Consider the following 17,772-nt stretch of genomic DNA (forward strand, 5'->3'; position numbering starts at 1 on the left):
ATCTTAAATAAGCTCTCATATACGAGCAGTTAATTTATATCATGTTAACTGGAAAGACATTTGGGTTACTTGCTATTATATTTAGAAATAATCTATGTAAGTGCTTACTTTAAGCCAATTGAATAGAATTCTTTAGAAATTATACCATCCAGATGTAAGATATCACATACATACATATATATAAACACACATACACAGAGACTCCACAGCTCTTGTTTTAAAATTACGCCATCAGGGCTGGCCTGGTGGCGTAGCGGTTAAGTGCTCACGTTCTGCTTTGGCAGCCTGGAGTTCGCCGGTTCAGATCCTGAGTGCGGACATGGTACCGCTTGGCAAGCCATGCTGTGGTAGGCGTCTCACATATAAAGTAGAGGAAGTTGGGCACAGATGTTAGCTCAGGGGCAGTCTTCCTCAGCAAAAAGAGGAGGATTGGCAACAGATGTCAGCTCAGGGCTAACCTTCCTCAAATAAAATAAATAAAATATAAAGTTATGCCGTGAATCAAGTACAGTAATACAAGCCTCCCTAGTTATGAATCCAAATTCTATTTGAGCCTTTTGTAATATTTTTGGAGAAGACACTCAAGATTCTAGATTTTTGGCGAGGCTACTCTTATGGCCTTTTTTCTTTTTTCTTTCTTCAATCCTAGGAATTAGTGATGGGCTAGATAGTCCCCGGGATCTTTGAGATGAGGGAAATGGGTGGAGTTTAAACTGCCTCTAGAGCTGAGTTTCCAGTCTTGCAAGGATAAAAGAGGTTGACTTACCCTTTCAGTTACGTTTTTTCAATTTAGAAGTTTTTTCAATTTAAGAATGCATCCTCTGACCATTGCAAGTAGGATCTTAATAGTGACTCAAACCAGTAAGCATCTATGGCTTAACTATGGATGCAGGAGGCCTTCTCAAAAGAGTGCAAAAGAAGCAGCCCTCACAAGATCCAGAAAGTTTACTCTGAAAAATAGTCCAAGAAAGCAAAGGCTTCCATTGCACATGTGGTAGTGTACTAATAAGCAGTGAAGTTTGAGAAGACAAAAGGCCCCAGTGAACTGGGACGCCTCATGACAAACTCCCCTGAGAGCTGATACTGCAGGGCAAAGAGAGTACAACCACAGTCTACTCGACTGGCTGCCAAGATGCATGCCAATACATGCATCTTCCAGATGGCGGAGACCAGAGAAGTCACAAAGCCAAGCTCTCAAGACAAAGAACAAGACAAAAGAAAAAACAAGTCATCTTGGGCTGGCCTGGTGGCGCAGTGGTTAAGTTCGCACATTCTGCTACTTGGCAGCCCGGGGTTCGCTGGTTTGGATCCTGGGTGCAGAGATGGCACTGCTTGGCGAAAGCCATGCTGTGGTAGGAGTCCCATCTATAAAGTAGAGGAAGATGGGCACAGATGTTAGCTCAGGGCCAGTCTTCCTCAGCAAAAAGAAGAGGATGAGCAGTAGTTAGCTGAGGGCTAATCATCTTCTTCTTCAAAAAAGTCATCTTGTATGCACATTAACAGTTGAGTCTCTCTGAGCCAAATTAATACCTAGGAGAGAGGTCCTGCGGGTTTGGGGATTGTGTGTGGTTTAGAGAGTACCTTGTTGCATGGACGTTTTCTTGAGCTTGGCAGGGAACCTGTGGTCATCTATCCCATTCCATGACCAACTTGTCCTATCATGGGACTCTTTTTGTGGTGGCGAGCGCTCTGATGGCTCTTGACTGCTTGATCTTTGCCCACCAATTTTGCAGCCTTTTTTGGCTTTCAAGATGTCCCTTAGCAACAGCTTCCACCTCATGCATATACTTCATAGGCTGGCCCTACAGCAAAGTTTACTGCAGGCCTGCCCAGATAACAGGCTTATGAGGATGCCTGCATCTTGCCCTATCATTTTTTTCCTTTTATGACAAACGACACAAAAAAACAGCAACAAGGAAAAATAGTGACCATCTCTGGGAGGAGAAGATCAATAAACCAGGGAGTACTCAGTAGCTCATACTACGTACTCGTAGCTAAAAGTTGCCATATTTGGGAAAATGCAGCCTGAGGGGCTACAGGTGGGGATTGAATTACCGTTTTCCATTGTTTCAGAGTTTAGACACAGCCGGTCAAAAGTATATTTATGCTGCAGCTAGAACTAGATTGTGAAAATTTCAAGCGTCCTCGAAATCTAGACCCTTACCATGAAGGCCAAGCCAAGGCTTCCTTCTGATGGCCAGTGTAATTTACATGAGGCTGATGGCTGTTTGGTAGGTCCCTTAGCCACAGACAGGAGTGCAACCTGCATTTCTGTCCAACCACCTCTGACTGCAAAATGGAGTGCAACTGCATTTTTGTCCAACTGTAGTTTGGGGACCCCCCCCGCCCCCCCCCCCCCCCCCCCCAGTGATTTTCAAGCCAGACTGTCAGGACACAAAACAAGCTTGGTAAGATTCTGCAGTTCTTTGTAAATATTTACTGTTCCTGGAACCTTTAGGTCAAAAGGTGGAGCCCTTGACTCTTTAAAGATTTCTTTGTTTCTCAGTTTGAAAACTCAGGAGCCCAGAGTGGCCACTGTAATTTTAAGTTATCCTGGGTTGTCTTGGCAGCTGTTTACAGTTATCCCCTTTTGGGTGGCTTTTCCCAAGGTGGCCACAAAAACCAAGATAACTTCTAAAGAGAGTTTGTTACGATCACGGAGAAATTCAGTCCCCCAAACAGCCAATTTTAACAAATACAACAGTGAGACATAGACAAACATGGACTCCTGAGACCCTAACCCTGTGACCCTATCCCAGAGCTCAGGACTCTAACCCGATCCCTTTGAGTGCCCCAGTGGCTGTAAGCCTTTTATATTGTCTCCCTTAAACCCACAATCCTAGCCTTGAGATTTTAACCCAGCAAAAAATCTCACCAGTGGGACCTCTAATCCAGAATCCTGAGAGATTAGACAGTTTTAGGTACAGGTGTGTTTTAACGAGGTCGCTCATCCAAAAGAATCTGATCCTGGAGCTGTTTTCTTCTCCCAAAGGAAAAAGAAATGCCTTGGGGTGTGGAGCACTGCGGGGGGCGGGGGGGGGGGTGGACAAGAATCCAATCAGTTGAGCCTCTAGATGAAACTGTCTAGGTGGCCACTTAGGGTTGATGAAAAGACCCTATACCCTACTGGGGGTTCCAGAGCCTCAGGCAGGTGGCCACAGGACCTTGTGCCTTCATGGTCACCAATTGTTACCACACAAAATTGGGGTTCTCTGCCTGATGTGCGTAAACAAGCCAGTTAATTACAGCGTCAGCCTTTGATACAAGAGATCAGCTTTATTCTGTGAGATGGATCTGCAGGGAGAATAGGGAGCATGTGCCCTCAGATCTGTCTCTGATTCAGGATTTTGGGCAAAATTTAAGAGGTTAGGGAGAACAGGCTGGCGTACAAAATGCTGGTGAGACAAGTTTTGTTTGGCAGGCTTGAAGTATCTATGGTAAGGTTTTAAACACTTACGACAGGGTTCTAAACATTTTTGATGAGGTGGTGAAGGAATTTTAACACTTGGATCATCGGGAGGGCGGGGATAGGGGGGCGGTTCCCGAAACTACAGTCGGATAAAAATGCAGTTGCACTCCATTTTGCAGTCAGAGATGGTTGAAGAGAATGAGGGACCCTTCGTTTCTGATAAGAGTCCAACTTTCGAGTTCCGGTTATGTACCTGTCCTTGGGTTCTGTGGGATGGAGGATCTTTGGTTCCGCGGTTGTTTCATGTCACGATTTCTTCTTTTGTGCGTGCCCTGGCTATGTGACTTTGCAGATTTTCTGAAAGGCAGTTCTTAATCACTGTGGTGATAAGAGATGGGGTCAGTTGAACTACCTGGTCCTGGAGGGCCTGCAGTTACAACTGCTGTACCTTAGCGGGGAAAACTACTCTTAAGCTTGACACTGGAAACAGGTGACAAATCAAATGTTTACCTCCTTATTGGAACTCTCTCTCTTTCTTTTTTTGACAGATGATAAAGAATCATCATCTTTAATTTTATCGTCCCATGAAATATAGTTAAGCATTAGGTAGACTGTGGATAGAGTTCACAAGTCTGTCATAGTGATGCTATGTTAGATAAAATCATAGGAAAATGGTTCATTTTCTTATGTGAATTTCACCTCAGTAAATTATTTAAAAAGGCTACAAAGATAGTTTGTTTAAAAATTGACTTAATGTCATAAATGATGTTAACATTTTCAAAATTGGAAAAGTTAGGTTGCAGATGTTTTCAGAAATATTGGTATTCTAATAAAATGTTAAGCTTGTTAACTCTAAAGGAATATTTTTCATCCTTATTTAGAACTATTTACAGATGAAAATTTCAAAAACAGAAGTCAAACCTAGAACAGTGCCTAGTATAAAAGTACATAAAGACACTTAAGTGCTTAGCTCGCTTTAGATGTTTATCCTAATGAGATGAAATGTTTTAGTGTATTTCTTCTTCTAGTCCCTAGCCTTGAATACTAGCTGAAAGATAACTTATAGAAAAATATAAAAGCATGATATAATTAGAAATAAAACATTCATTACTTATATTTGTTACCACCATTGATTGAGCTTAGTATGTTGATCAGAATTAAAAAGTTGCTTCACACTTTTTGAAACATACATACTGAAAGTTATATATTTTCACAAATCTGTCATCTTAGGCTCTTTTCTAGAATCTGTGATTAAAGTTAGTTATTATTGGCAGTCATGCTTAATTATTTGGAAGTGATATAGATGATCCTTCTGGATGGAAATTACCATATGAAACTACTTTCCTAAATTTACATAGTTTAGAAGTGTTGGTATGTTTTTCACTATATTTACCATATTCAATATGTTTAAATAGATAATTATATCAGGCAATTTGCAAGCTAGAGTTTTTTTAAATTTTTTAAAAACTTACATATCAGTATACCAATACCAGTATTAAGCTACTAAATTACTGATTTTCTTTTCTAGAATTCAGCATACAAACAAAATAAAATGACCTCCTGGAGTGATCGATTACAGAATGCAGCAGATATGCCTGCTAACATGGATAAGCATGCCTTGAAAAAATATCGGCGAGAAGCCTTTCATCGGTAAGTATTTTGTCTATTAAATCCTCAAAGTAGGTCTATAAAGTGGGCACAGATTATCATTTTACAGATGACGATATTAATGTATAGAGAAGTTGAATAATTTACCCCAGATTATACAGCTAGTTCATGATTCAAACGTAGTCAAAAGTCTAGACTTTTAACCGCTGGTATACCATACTGCTGCTGCTGCATTTTAGAGAACATTTTTTTTACTGCTTCTTGTATTTACTAATGAAAGTCCTTAAGAGCAGAGTCTTCAGCTGCTAGAAGATTGCACCTTAGTTAATAAGAATTAAATTCTTAATTGACATTTACCACAAACTGATTATAATTTTCAAATAGATTTTTAAAATTGTCTCGCCTGGCTGCTGTATGTTAGATTGAATGTGGGTAACTCTGGGTATTAGCAGTGTTTTCTTGTGTTAATTTAAGACTTTAAAATTTTCTCTAAATCGTTTTACCTTTAAAAGTTTAAAATGTATGTATGTTCAATTTGTTTACCACTTTTAATGGATTCAATTAAATGGCCTCTTCTACCTAAATCTTAAGTATCTAAGATACTTGGAACTAGGTACTGCATTTAGGAATTATTTGTTTTTAGACAGAAATTAGAAGTTTATGCTTGCAGTGACTTTATAATAGGAAGATCTGGGCCCTGCAAGACTCTCTCTGCCTTCCATCCTGAGAAAGCCAGGAATAAGTGGAAATGCTGGTGGGACTGGCAGTACTAAAAAGTTGCGTGGTAACTCCAGGAAGTCTCCCACAACTCCTAATTACTCATTTGTTTCTGGGCTAGAGGAAAGAGGAAGTATTACTTAAAAATCTCAGTGAAAGAGGTTTAAACTCATTTATTCAAATAAGTTTTTGTAAGCAGACTAAAAAATAACCCTGATTCCATTCTTCTCTGTGTAGGAAAACTAGGGTCAGAATTAGGTAACATTTTAGTGTTTTGTAAGCATTAATATTTTGAAGAAAATAGTTACTTGAGAAAATGTTTTGAAAGTTAATTATTGTATGAATAGTTGGTTTTTAAAGTAGGCTGGTGATATTTGCCTGATGATAGGTCAGTTCACTAGATAGCTTTTTTTTAAAATTTACAACAATAATTTTTAATGACTACATTATGAAAAATTAATGTAATATAAAGAAATATTGTAAGTACTGCTTGTACTATATAATAATCTTTTGGAAACATATCAAGAGATGGTTCAAGGTGAAAAATTAAAAACTGACTTTCACAAGCAAAAACCTTTATTCAAATCAGTTAATTCATGATATATACAAACTTTTATTACTTTTAGGTGAAAACCACACCTTCTTGTCAACCTGTCACAGTCTTAGAAGGATGCAAAGGGTGAACCCTGAACCTCACAAAACGTGCTAATTTTTGTATTCTGTTTAAAATATGAATACTGCCTTTTTCAAATTTCAGATCTTTTATTCAGCTTTTTCTTTTCGCTTGTTATGTTCATTGGGAGCACTCATAACTTCTACATTCTTGATTCAGTTTGGTCAAAGGGGTTTTATATTCTCTTACTATTCAGAACAATTTCAAGTATTTGTTAAACAGGTTGAACAACAGCTTCATGCAATGGAAACCATCCTTTTCCAACACCTTTATCCCATGAGTATTTATATTTTCACCTACTCCTGGAGCTCAAGAATATGACCTAAATTAAGCATATGAGCTGGCAACAAATCTCTGTCTTGGCAAGGTAGAATCTCCAATCCATCCCACTGTAGGCAGTATACCCATTTACCTTGTTTTATAGCCTCCACAAGTTTTCTGTTTTGATCACTTATTGGTACAAATCTATCAGAGAAAGTAAAATAAGCGATATTTTTACTAGTGGTATACTTCAAGGAACCAAAAAATTTATATTGAGTTTTTGTACATAATTTTAATAATCAAGATCTACAAGAATACATGCAACTGATTTTATCTGCTTTAAAAATGTAAAAGTCTTGAGAGTCAGATACAGAGTGTATTTATGATACACTGGGCCTAGGGACGTTAGTGAAGATGACAGAATACAAGATTATAATGCTGTCTCTGAAATTTGTTCTAAGCAATGAAAAAGGAGTAAACAATCAGAGTAAGAGAGCTGAGTTCAGGTTTTGTGATATTGTGACCCTGGGGAAGCCAGTTAGCCTCTCCAGGTGGTGGTCTCTTAGTCTGTAAAATGATGGGATAAGTAGGAAGATCCCTAAGGCTTCTTTCAACTTTAAAAACTCTATGCTCGATAAATGTTTGTTGCTTTGAACTTAATTGCCAGCTAATAATTGCTTACTTGGGAGTTATGATCCACACTGCATGTTAGAGTCTAATCAATTGATTCCCAAGTGAAAACAGGCCATGCATTTACTGAACAAGTGCCCAGTCAGGTCATGATTTCAGCCCTGATAGGAATTCTCTGGTGTGTGTTTATTCAAAGGAAACAAGGTATTTCACAGCAAATTGATTTAACTCTATTAAGCAGAAACATCTGCTGACTATGTAGCATTTCCAGATGTTTAGGCTGCTGTTATTCTTTAAAATCTGAAAAAGTAAAGACATTTCAGGTTCCCATCAATGTATGAAGACTAAAAATCAGTCAGTGGGTACGAATGATCTTCTGCAGTGTGTGAGACATGTTGCTAGATATGCATAGGAATTAAAGTGTAAAACAGAGCGTATATGTGTATCTATATAAATAAAACGTAACATATGCATTTGGAAGAGATTAGGTAGAGGTGTTTTATACTTTCTTTTCAATTATTTGCTTAGTCTTTATGCTATAAAGTATATATTTGGTTATGATACAACATATTTATCAGTGGAAACAAGGGCTAGAATTATGCAGTGAAGAGAGATCATCTAGTAAACATTGTGTCCTAATTCTATTTAATATGTCATAGCCTGAGTGTACTCCTGACTCATTTGGAATGATGTTTCCTGGAAGATTTTAGATAGGCCTTGCACCTTACGTTCGTCATGTAGTAGAGTGTAGTCTGAAATAATAGAAACAGTAGAAAAAGCATATTCAAGGGTTTGAAATTTTACATCATTTAAAACTTATTTTCCTTTTTTGTGTTTTTTGTTGTGGTAAAGTACACACAAAATTTGCCATCTTAACTGTTTTTAAGTGTACAGTTCAGAGGTATTAAATACCTTCCTGTTCTTGTGCAACCATCACTGCCATCCATCCCCATAACTCTCTCATCTTGTAAAATTGAAACTCTACACCTATTAAACAACTCCCCGTTCTCCCCTCCCCCAGCCCCTGTCAACCAATCACCATTATACTTTTCTGCCTTTGTCATTTAGACTACTACACCTCCTATAAGTGGAATCATACAGTATTTGTCTTTTTCTCACTGGCTCATTTCACTTAGCATAATATGTCCTCAAGGTTCATCCATGTTGCAGAATTTCCTTTTAATATAAAAAATTGGGTTCTTGAACTCTAGCTGATACTTGCTTTTTTTTTTTTTTTTTGAGGAAGATTAGCCCTGAGCTAACATCTGCTGCCAATCCTCCTCTTTCTGCTGAGGAAGATTGGCCCTGAGTTAACATCTCTGTGCCTGTCTTCTTCTATTTTATATGTGGGACACCTGCCACAGCATGGCTTGATAAGTGGTGCTTGGGTCTGCGCCCAGGATCTGAACTGGCAAACCCTGGACCACAGAAATGGAGCACTCGAACTTAACCGCTGTGCCACTGGGCCGGCCCCCAGATATTTGCTTTTGCTAATTAAGAATTTTAAATAGAAACCATTTAGAGGAAACTTATTTTAGTTTTCTTGTTCAGTCAATTTGTTAAGAGTATTCTGTTTCTTGGGCTTTTTCTTAAAGACATTTATTGGAGTTGATAATTTATCAGTTAAATTATGCACACTACAATCATTTATGAACTGTATTTTGTGATTCTTTAGAATTCCTTTTTAGAAGCAGCTAAATATTTTTAGTTAAGTAAATACACATCTTACTTTCAGCCTTCTTCTTGCTTAATATTAGTCGTCTAAATTTCAATATGGAAATGATGGTCAAGAGTCATTATTAAGAAATGTATGACAACTCCAGAATGTATGACAACTCTTGTTCCATTTCCTTATTGTGGTTGTTGAGTCTTCTAGGTTGAGGATAATTATCAGGCCAAACCCTTCATTGGAATATGTTTTGTTATATGATCAGAAGATAGGCTGAGCTGCTCAGATGTTATAGTGGCTTGAAGGAGGCAGGTTAGACAATACATACCTCTTAAATAGTTACTTGTTTAACACCTGGAATCTAATAGTGATCAGTACAGCTCAGAATTTGTTTCTACCAAATCAAAGAATGGAACAATTAGATTTTTCATCTGCTCACCACGTTGGCTGTACCCAGAATGCTGAAGTCAGGTATTTGGTTTTATGCTTTTAAAGTTTCGATGATTACAGTACAGAAGAATTTCTATAAGTGAATTGGTTCTTTCTTTAGGAACACACAGTGTGAATTCAGCAGTGGTTTTTAGCATGTTGAACTGAAATTCGAGAAGTAATTGGGCTTGTGAATTTTTGGTTAACCAGTCTTTTGCCTTGTTTTAAAAGACATTGCAGTCACTTTGTCATTAAAATTCTTTGTGTATTTATCTTAAATTCTTTTTTTTAATTGAGATTTAGGCCTCCAGAGCCACATGAGTCTTTATTTAAATCTGTTGAATAATAATTTCTTCTCCAATCAAAGAAAAATTTATTACATAGTTTAAGGAACAAAAAAAATTTGTATACATACTTAAAATCGTTTTGTAGTACCTCTAGCTTGGCACAATAGTAGAGTTAGAAATGTTCATGATTTTTTTAGCCTCAAATTAAAAGCAGGTATCAGGTTTTAAGCAGACAGAGACTGCTAAGTTGATCAATTTTAATTTTTTTCTCAACCACTTACGGATATCACATGAAAGTCATTTAGCTGTTTAGTTGTGTCATCAGTCAAGCTGAATTAACTTGTCATTTTAGTATGGGTTCAAATATTCAAATGGCTAAGTTGTTAAAATTTCAATAGCCATTTTATAAGTTGAAAATCACATGGAAAATGTAGGTCCTCAGAAGTGCCAAGGAGCCATGTTCCTTAAATAATGTAGAGATGGCATATATCTTGTCAGAATAAGAGTGAGGTTGAGGATCAGAACAGTGTTAAAATTTGTTTGCTTTGATTAATGTTTCACATTCCTAAGGAATGACAGATGAGGGTTCAGGGACTGGTAAGATTTTAGCCTATTTATTTCACCCAAAGCATTTAATCTGTGGAATACTATTCAGCAATAAAAAGGAATGAACTTTTCATTCACACGACTTCATATAGCTCAAGAAAATTATGCTGAGTTAAAGCCAATCTCAAAAGCTTACATACTTTATGATTCCATGTCTGTAACATTCTTGAAATGACAAAATTATGAGGATTGAGAACAGAGTAGTGGTTGCCAGGGGTTAAGGATTGGGGTGGGTGGAGGGAGGTGAGTGTAGCTATAAAACAGTAACACAAAGATCCTTGTGATGGGACTGTTTTGTATCTTGACTCTAGTGGAGATTACATAAATCTACATACACAAATGAGTGAATGTAAAATTGGTGAAATCTCAATAAGGGTAGTGAATTGTTTCAATGTCAATTTCCTGGTTGTGATATTGTACTATATTTAAGCAAGATTGGGGAAACTGGGTGCAGAGTACAGGAGATCTCTCTCTGTATTATTTCTTACTACTGCATGTGAATCTCAAATTCTCTCAACATAAAAAGTTTAATTTAGAAAATTCTCTCAGTGGCGTACGTTTTCTTGCATCATAGTAGGTATTCCTTGTCTGTTCTAAATACAGGTGCTTTTTTCTATTGTGCAGCGATACTACTTTATGGAATACAAATTCTCTAAACTTCGTTTTTCAAAAGATGATACTGGATCCTAAAAGATTCTCGATTTGTTTCTCTGCCACCATTCCCTTTCTACTTTGTCCAAAAACAGCATATACCTAAAAAGAAAATAAAAAAGAAAAGTGGTGATGGCAAGGAAGAGTAAGAATCAAGGAGAGTAGATTTTTGACTTAATGAAATCCTGTAAAAGAATCTCAGGTTGAAGAAGTGCTATTCATATTTAGATAGCGTATTTCACCTTCAAGGACTTTTTTGTGTATGGCTTCTTTTATTCAGTGTAATGTCTGAGAGGTAGAGTCATCCATGTTTTTGTGTGTACCAGTAATTTTTTCTCTTTTTGTTAGTATGTGGCATTCCCTTGTATCAGTGTGCCACAGTTTGTTTATTCATTTTCTGTTGATGGACCTTTGGGCTTTTTTCAGTTTTTAGCTTTTAAGTATAAACCTGCTACAGATTGAGGAAATATTTGTAAGTCACACATCTGATAAAGTACTTGTATCTAGAATATGTAAAGAATTTTTAAAATTCAACATTATGAAAACAGTGCAGTGAAGAAAGGGACAAAAGACTGACATATCACTACAGAGGATATATAGATGGCATAAAAGCGTTTGTGTAACATCACTAGCCATTAGGAAAATGCAAATTAAAACCATGATGTCCATGACTATTACAATAGCTAAAACAAAAAATACAATACCAAGTGTTGCCAAGGATATGGAGCAACTGGAACTCTCATACATTGCTGGTAGAAAGACAAAATGGTACAGACACTCTGCAAAACAATTTGGTAGTTTCCTGTAAAGTTCGAGACATTTAGCATATGACCCAGAAATCTTACTCCTAGATATTTACCCTAGAGAAATAAAAACTTACATTCACACAAAAAACTGTACATGAATAATGTTTATAGTATCTCTATTTATAATTACCTCAAACTAGAAACAGCTCAGATATCCTTCAAGGGGTGAATACCTAAACAAAATGCAGTACATCCACAAAATGAAATATAATTCAGGAAAAAGGAACTGTTGATAACACAGAATAATTTGGATGACTCTCAGAGACGTAATACTGAGTCAAAGAACCAGTCTCAAAAGGTTACATACTGTATGATTCTATATATATGACAGTCTCAAAGACAAAACTATAGTGATGCAAGAATCTATTGGTGGGTTTGAGGAGTTGTCAGAGAAGGGGAAGTGTGACTACAAAAGGAAGCAGGAGAAAGTTTTTTGGGGTGATGGAACTGTTTTGATTGCAGATTGTGGTTATTACACAAATCTATAAATGTGTTAAAATTCGTAGATGTGTACATCCAAAAAGTTCAATTTTACTGTATTTTAACTTTGAAAAAAATAAGAATAACACTACTATAAATATTCTTTCTTTTTTCTTTAAAGATTGGCACCTGAGCTAACAACTGTTGCCAATCTTCTTTTTTTTCCCCCTACTTTTTCTCCCCAAGTCCCCCCAGCACATAGCTGTATATTTTAGTTGTGGGTCCTTCTAGCTGTGGCATGTGGACGCCGCCTTAGCATGGCCTGATGAGCAGTGCCATGTCCACGCCCAAGATCCAAACCAACGAAACCCTAGGCCGCCAAAGCGGAGCAGGCAGACTTAACCACTCGGCTATGGGGCTGGCCCCTAAACACTCTTGAACATGTCTTTTGGTGGCTATATGGACTCGTTTCTCTTGGTTTCTACCTAGGAATGGAATTGCTGGGTCATAGGGTAAACATATGTTTATTTCCATAGATACTGCAAAACAGTTTTCCTAAGCAGTTGCTGTGAGAGCAATGTCACCAACACTTTAATATTAATCTTTTAAATTGTATGTTTACTTTAAAAGTTATTCTGGTGAATATATAGTGGCATTTCATTTTTGTTTTAATTTGTATTTTTCTGATGAATAGGTTGAACACCTCTCCATATATTCACTAGCCATTTGGATATCCTCTTTTGTGACTTGCCTATTCAAGTTGTTTGCTAATTAGGTTGTCTTTTTCTTTTATTGATTTGTGTTAATATATATTCTTTAAAAAAAAAGCTTTATTGAGGTATAATTCACATAACATAAAATGGTAGTATACAAATTAGTGGTTTTTAATATGTTGACGGAGTTGTATAACCATCACCACTATCTAATTCCAGAACATATTCGTCACCCTAAAAAGAAATACTGTACCCATTAGTAGTCACTCTCCATTCCCTTCTCTCCCCAACCCCTGGCAACCACTAATTTACTTTCTGTCTATATGAAATTTCCTTTTCTGAAAATTTCATGTAAATGGAATCATACAATATGTAGTCTTCTGTGTCTGGCTTCTTTCACTTAACATAATGTTTTCTAGGTTCATCTATGTTGTAGCATGTATCAGTAGTTCCTGCCTTTTGACTGCCAAATAATATCCCGTTGTATGGATATATCACATTTTGTTTCCATTGATGGACATTTGTGTTGTTTCCATTTTTGGGCTGTTATGAATAATGCTGCTGTGAACATTTGTATACGAGTTTTTGTGTCTATATTTTTATATACATTGTGGACATGAGTTATTTGTCAGATATATTTATGATTATCCTAGTTTTTGTCTTTTGTCAGTTTAGTTTTGTCAGGAAGATTGGCCCTGAGCTAATATCTGTTGCCAATTTTCCTCTTTTTGCTTGAGGAAGACTGTCCCTGAGCTAACATTTGTGTCAGTTTCCTCTATTTTGTATGTGGGATGCCTCCACAGCATGGCTTGATGAGGGGTGTGTAGGTCTGCACCTGGAACCTGAACCCGTGAACTCCAGGCCACCAAAGCGGAGCATGCGAACTTAACCACTACACCACTGGGCTGGCCCCGCCTCTCAATCTTTTGATGAACAAATGTTCTTAATTTTAAAAATTATTTTTTATTGAGATAAAATTCACTCTTGTAAAATTTACAACTCAGTGGTTTTGGTGTGTTTATAAGATTGTGCAGTCCTTATCACTAATTCCAGAACATTTTCATCAACCCGAAAAGGAACCTCTTACACACTAGGAATAATTCTACATTCCCTCTTCCCTCTGGCTGTTGGCAACCTTTAATCTACTTTCTGTCTTTATGAAATTGCCAAATCTGGACATTTCATGTAAATGGAATTATACAATATATGGCCTTTTTTATGTCTGACTCCTTCACTTAATGTTTTCAAGATTCATTCATGTTGTAGCATAAGTCAGTACTTAATTCCTTTTAATGGCTGAATAATAATTCATTGTATGGATATACCACATTTTGTTTATATATTCATCCGTTGCTTAATATTTGGATTGGTTCTACTTTTTGGCAATTATGGATAATGCTTCTACAAACATTTTTGTACAAGTTTTATGTGGACATGTTTTCAGTTTTGGGGGGTATATATAGCAGTGGAATTTGTTGGGTCATATGCTAACTTTATGTTTAACTTATCGAGGAATTCTCAAACTGTTTCCAAATGTGGATGCTTCATTTTACATTCCCTCCAGCAATGTATGAGGGCTCCAGTTTCTCTGCATCTTCATAATAGCACTTTTTTTAAAATAGCCATCCTAGTGTGTATGCAGTGGCATCTCATTGTGGTTTTGATTTGCATTTCCCTTATGGTTAATGATGTTGAACATCTTTTTATGTTCTTACTGGCCATTTGTATATCTTCTTTTGAGAGATATCTGTTTAGATCCTTTGCCCATTTCTTTTTTTTTTTTTTGAGGAAGATTAGCCCTGAGCTAACATCTGCTGCCAATCCTCCTCTTTTCACAGAGGAAGACTGGCCCTGAGCTAGCATTGTGCCCATCGTCCTCTACTTTATATGTGGGACAGCTGCCACAGCATGGCTTGCCAAGCAGTGCCATGTCCGCACCCGGGATCCGAACTGGTGAACCTCAGGCCACCGAAGGGGAACGTGCACACTTAACTGCTGCGCCACCTGGCCGGCCCCTCCTTTGCCCATTTCTTAGTTGGATAGTCTTTTTATTGTTGAGTTGTGTAAGTTCTTTATATATTCTAGATACTAAACCTTTGTCAGATATGTGATTTTCAAATATTTTCTCCCATTCTTCGTGCTGTCTTTTCACCTTGGTAGTGTCATTTGAAGCACAAATGTTTTTTTAATATTGATGAAGTTCAATTTATCTGTGTTTCTTTTGTTGCTTGTGCTTTTGGTGTCATGTTTAATAAACTATTGCTTAATCTAAGGTCACAAAGATTTATACCTATGTTTTCTTCTAAGAGTTTTATATTTAGGTTTTTGATCCATTGTGAGTTAATTTTTGTATATGGTGCAAGATAAGGGTCCAAATTCATTCTTTTGTATGTGAATATCCAGTTGTCCTAGCTCTGTTTGTTGAAAATTTTGATACCCTTATCAAAAATCAGTTGGCCGTAGATGTATGTGTTTATTTCTGGACTCTCAATTGTGTCCAGTTGATCTGTTTGTCTATCTCTATGTCAGTATGACACAGTCTTGATCGCTGCAGCTTTGTATTAAGTTTTGAAATCATGATGTGAGTCCTCGAGTTTTGTTCTTCCTTTTAAAGATTGTTTTGACTATTCTGGGGCTCTTCCATGTACATAAGAACTTTAGGATCAGCTTGTCAATTTCTATAAAAAAGCCAACTAAAATTCTTTTTTTATTGAGTTCATTGTAGTTTACATCATTGTGAAATTTCAGTTGTACAGTATTTCTTCTCTGTCACCATATAAGTGCTCCCTTTCAGCCTCTGTGCCCACTCCCCCACTCTCCTTCCCCTGGTAACCACTGACTGTTTTCTTTGTCCATGTGTTTGTTTTTATTCCACGTATGAGTGAAATCATAGGTGTTTGTCCTTCTCAAGCTGGCTTATTTCGCTTAGCATAATACCCTCCAGCTGTATCCATGTTGTTGCAGATGGGATGATTGTGTCTTTTTTATGGCTGAGTAGTATTCCATTGTATATATATATACCACGTTTTTTTTTTTTTTTAAAGATTGGCACCTAACAACTGTTGCCCAATCTTTTTTTTTTCTGCTGCTTCTCCCCAAATCACCCAGTACATAGTTGTATATTTTAGTTGTGGGTCCTTCTAGTCGTGGCATGTGGGATGCTGCCTCAGCATGGCCTGATGAGTGGTACCATGTCTGCGCCCAGGATGCAAATCAGTGAAACCCTGGGCCACTGAAGTGGAGCTGGTGAACTTAACCACTTGGCCATGGGGCCAGCCCCTACCACATTTTCTTTATCCCTTCATCAGTCAGTGGGCACTTGGATTGCTTCCATGTCTTGGCTACATTGAACGTAGGGGTATATATGTTGCTTTGGATTGTTGATTTCAAGTTGTTTGGGTAGATACCCAGTAGTGGGATAGCTGGGTCATAGGGTATTTCTATTTTTAATTTTTTGAGAAATCTCTATACTGTTTTCCATAGTGGCTGCAGCAGTTTGCGTTCCCACTGGCAGTGTATGAGGGTTTCCTTTTCTCCACACCCTCTCCAACATGTTGTTTTTAATCTTAGTGATTATAGCCATTTAAAAATGTGTAAGGTGTTATCTTAGTATAGTTTTGATTTGCATTTCCCTGATGATCAGTGATGTTGAACATCTTTTCATGTGCCTGTTGGCCATCTGTATATCTTCTTTGGAAAAATGTCTGTTCATATCCTCTACCCCTTTTTTGATTGGGGTGTTTGTTTTTTTGGTGGTGAGTTGTGTGAGTTCTTTATATGTTTTGGAGATTAACCCCTTGTCAGATATATGATTTGCAAATATTTTCTCCCAGTTGGTGGATTGTCTTTTCATTTTGTTCCTCGTTTCCTTTGCCTGGCAGAAGCTCCTTAGTCTGATGAAGTCCCACTTGTTTATTTTTTCTTTTGTTTCCCTTGCCCAAGTAGACATCGTATAAAAAAAATCCTTCTAAGACTGATGTCACAGAGTCTACTGCCCATATTTTCTCCTAGGAGTTTTATGGTTTCAAGTCTTACCTTTAAGTCTTTGATCCATTTTAAGTTAATTTTCGTGTATGGTAAAAGATAATGATCTAGTTTCATTTCTTTGCATGTGGCTGTCCAGTTTTCCCAACACCATTTATTGAAGAGACTTTCCTTTCTCCATTGTGTGTTCTTAGCTCCTTTGTCAAAGATTAGCTGTCCCTAGATGTGTGGTTTTATTCCTGGGCTCTCCATTCTGTTCCATTGATCTGTGTGTCTGTTTTTGTGTGAGTACTATGCTGTTTTGATTACTAGAGCTTTGTAGTATATTTTGAAGTCAGGGATTGTGATGCCTCTGGTTTTGTTCTTTTTTCTCAGGATTGCTTTAGCTATTTGGGGTCTTTTGTTGCCTCATAGAATTTTAGGATTCTTTGTTCTATTTCCATGAACATGGGGTCATTGGGGTTCTAATTGGCATTGCATTGAATCTGTAGATCACTTTAGGTAGTATGGACATTTTAACTATATTCTTCCAATCCAATTGAATGGAATATCTTTCCATTTCTTTATGTCATCATCAGTTTCTTTCAATAATGTCTTACAGTTCTCATTATATAGGTCTTCCACCTCCTTGGTTAAATTTATTCCTATATATTTTATTCTTTTTGTTGTGAGTGTAAATTGGATTGTATTCTTGAGTTCTCTTTCTTTTGGTTCGTTATGAGAGTATAAAATGCAACTGATTTTTGTAAGTTCATTTTCTACCCTGTGACTTTGCTGTAGTTGCTGATTATTTCTAATAGTTTTCTGATACATTCTTTAGAGTTTTCTGTATATAAAATCAAGTCATCTGCAAACAGCGAGAGTTTCACTTCTTCCTTTCCAGTTTGGATACCTTTTATTTTTTTTTCT

At 37.0% G+C, this 17,772-nt stretch overlaps 1 protein-coding gene across 33 annotated transcripts in view; it reads left to right on the forward strand.

Annotated features, from left to right (window-relative positions):
• The window catches only part of NT5C2 (5'-nucleotidase, cytosolic II), a 139,433-nt gene that overhangs the window by 59,025 nt on the left and 62,636 nt on the right, over positions 1-17,772 (forward strand). For all 33 annotated transcript variants that reach the window (XM_070556765.1, XM_070556895.1, XM_070556782.1 and 30 more), the window contains exon 2: positions 4,938-5,059. In XM_070556765.1, the coding sequence (XP_070412866.1) occupies positions 4,938-5,059 (122 nt within the window). The remainder of the gene's footprint in view (positions 1-4,937; positions 5,060-17,772) is intronic.

The sequence above is a fragment of the Equus przewalskii genome, chromosome 1 (assembly GCF_037783145.1).
Source record: "Equus przewalskii isolate Varuska chromosome 1, EquPr2, whole genome shotgun sequence".
Classification (NCBI taxonomy): Eukaryota; Metazoa; Chordata; class Mammalia; order Perissodactyla; family Equidae; genus Equus; species Equus przewalskii.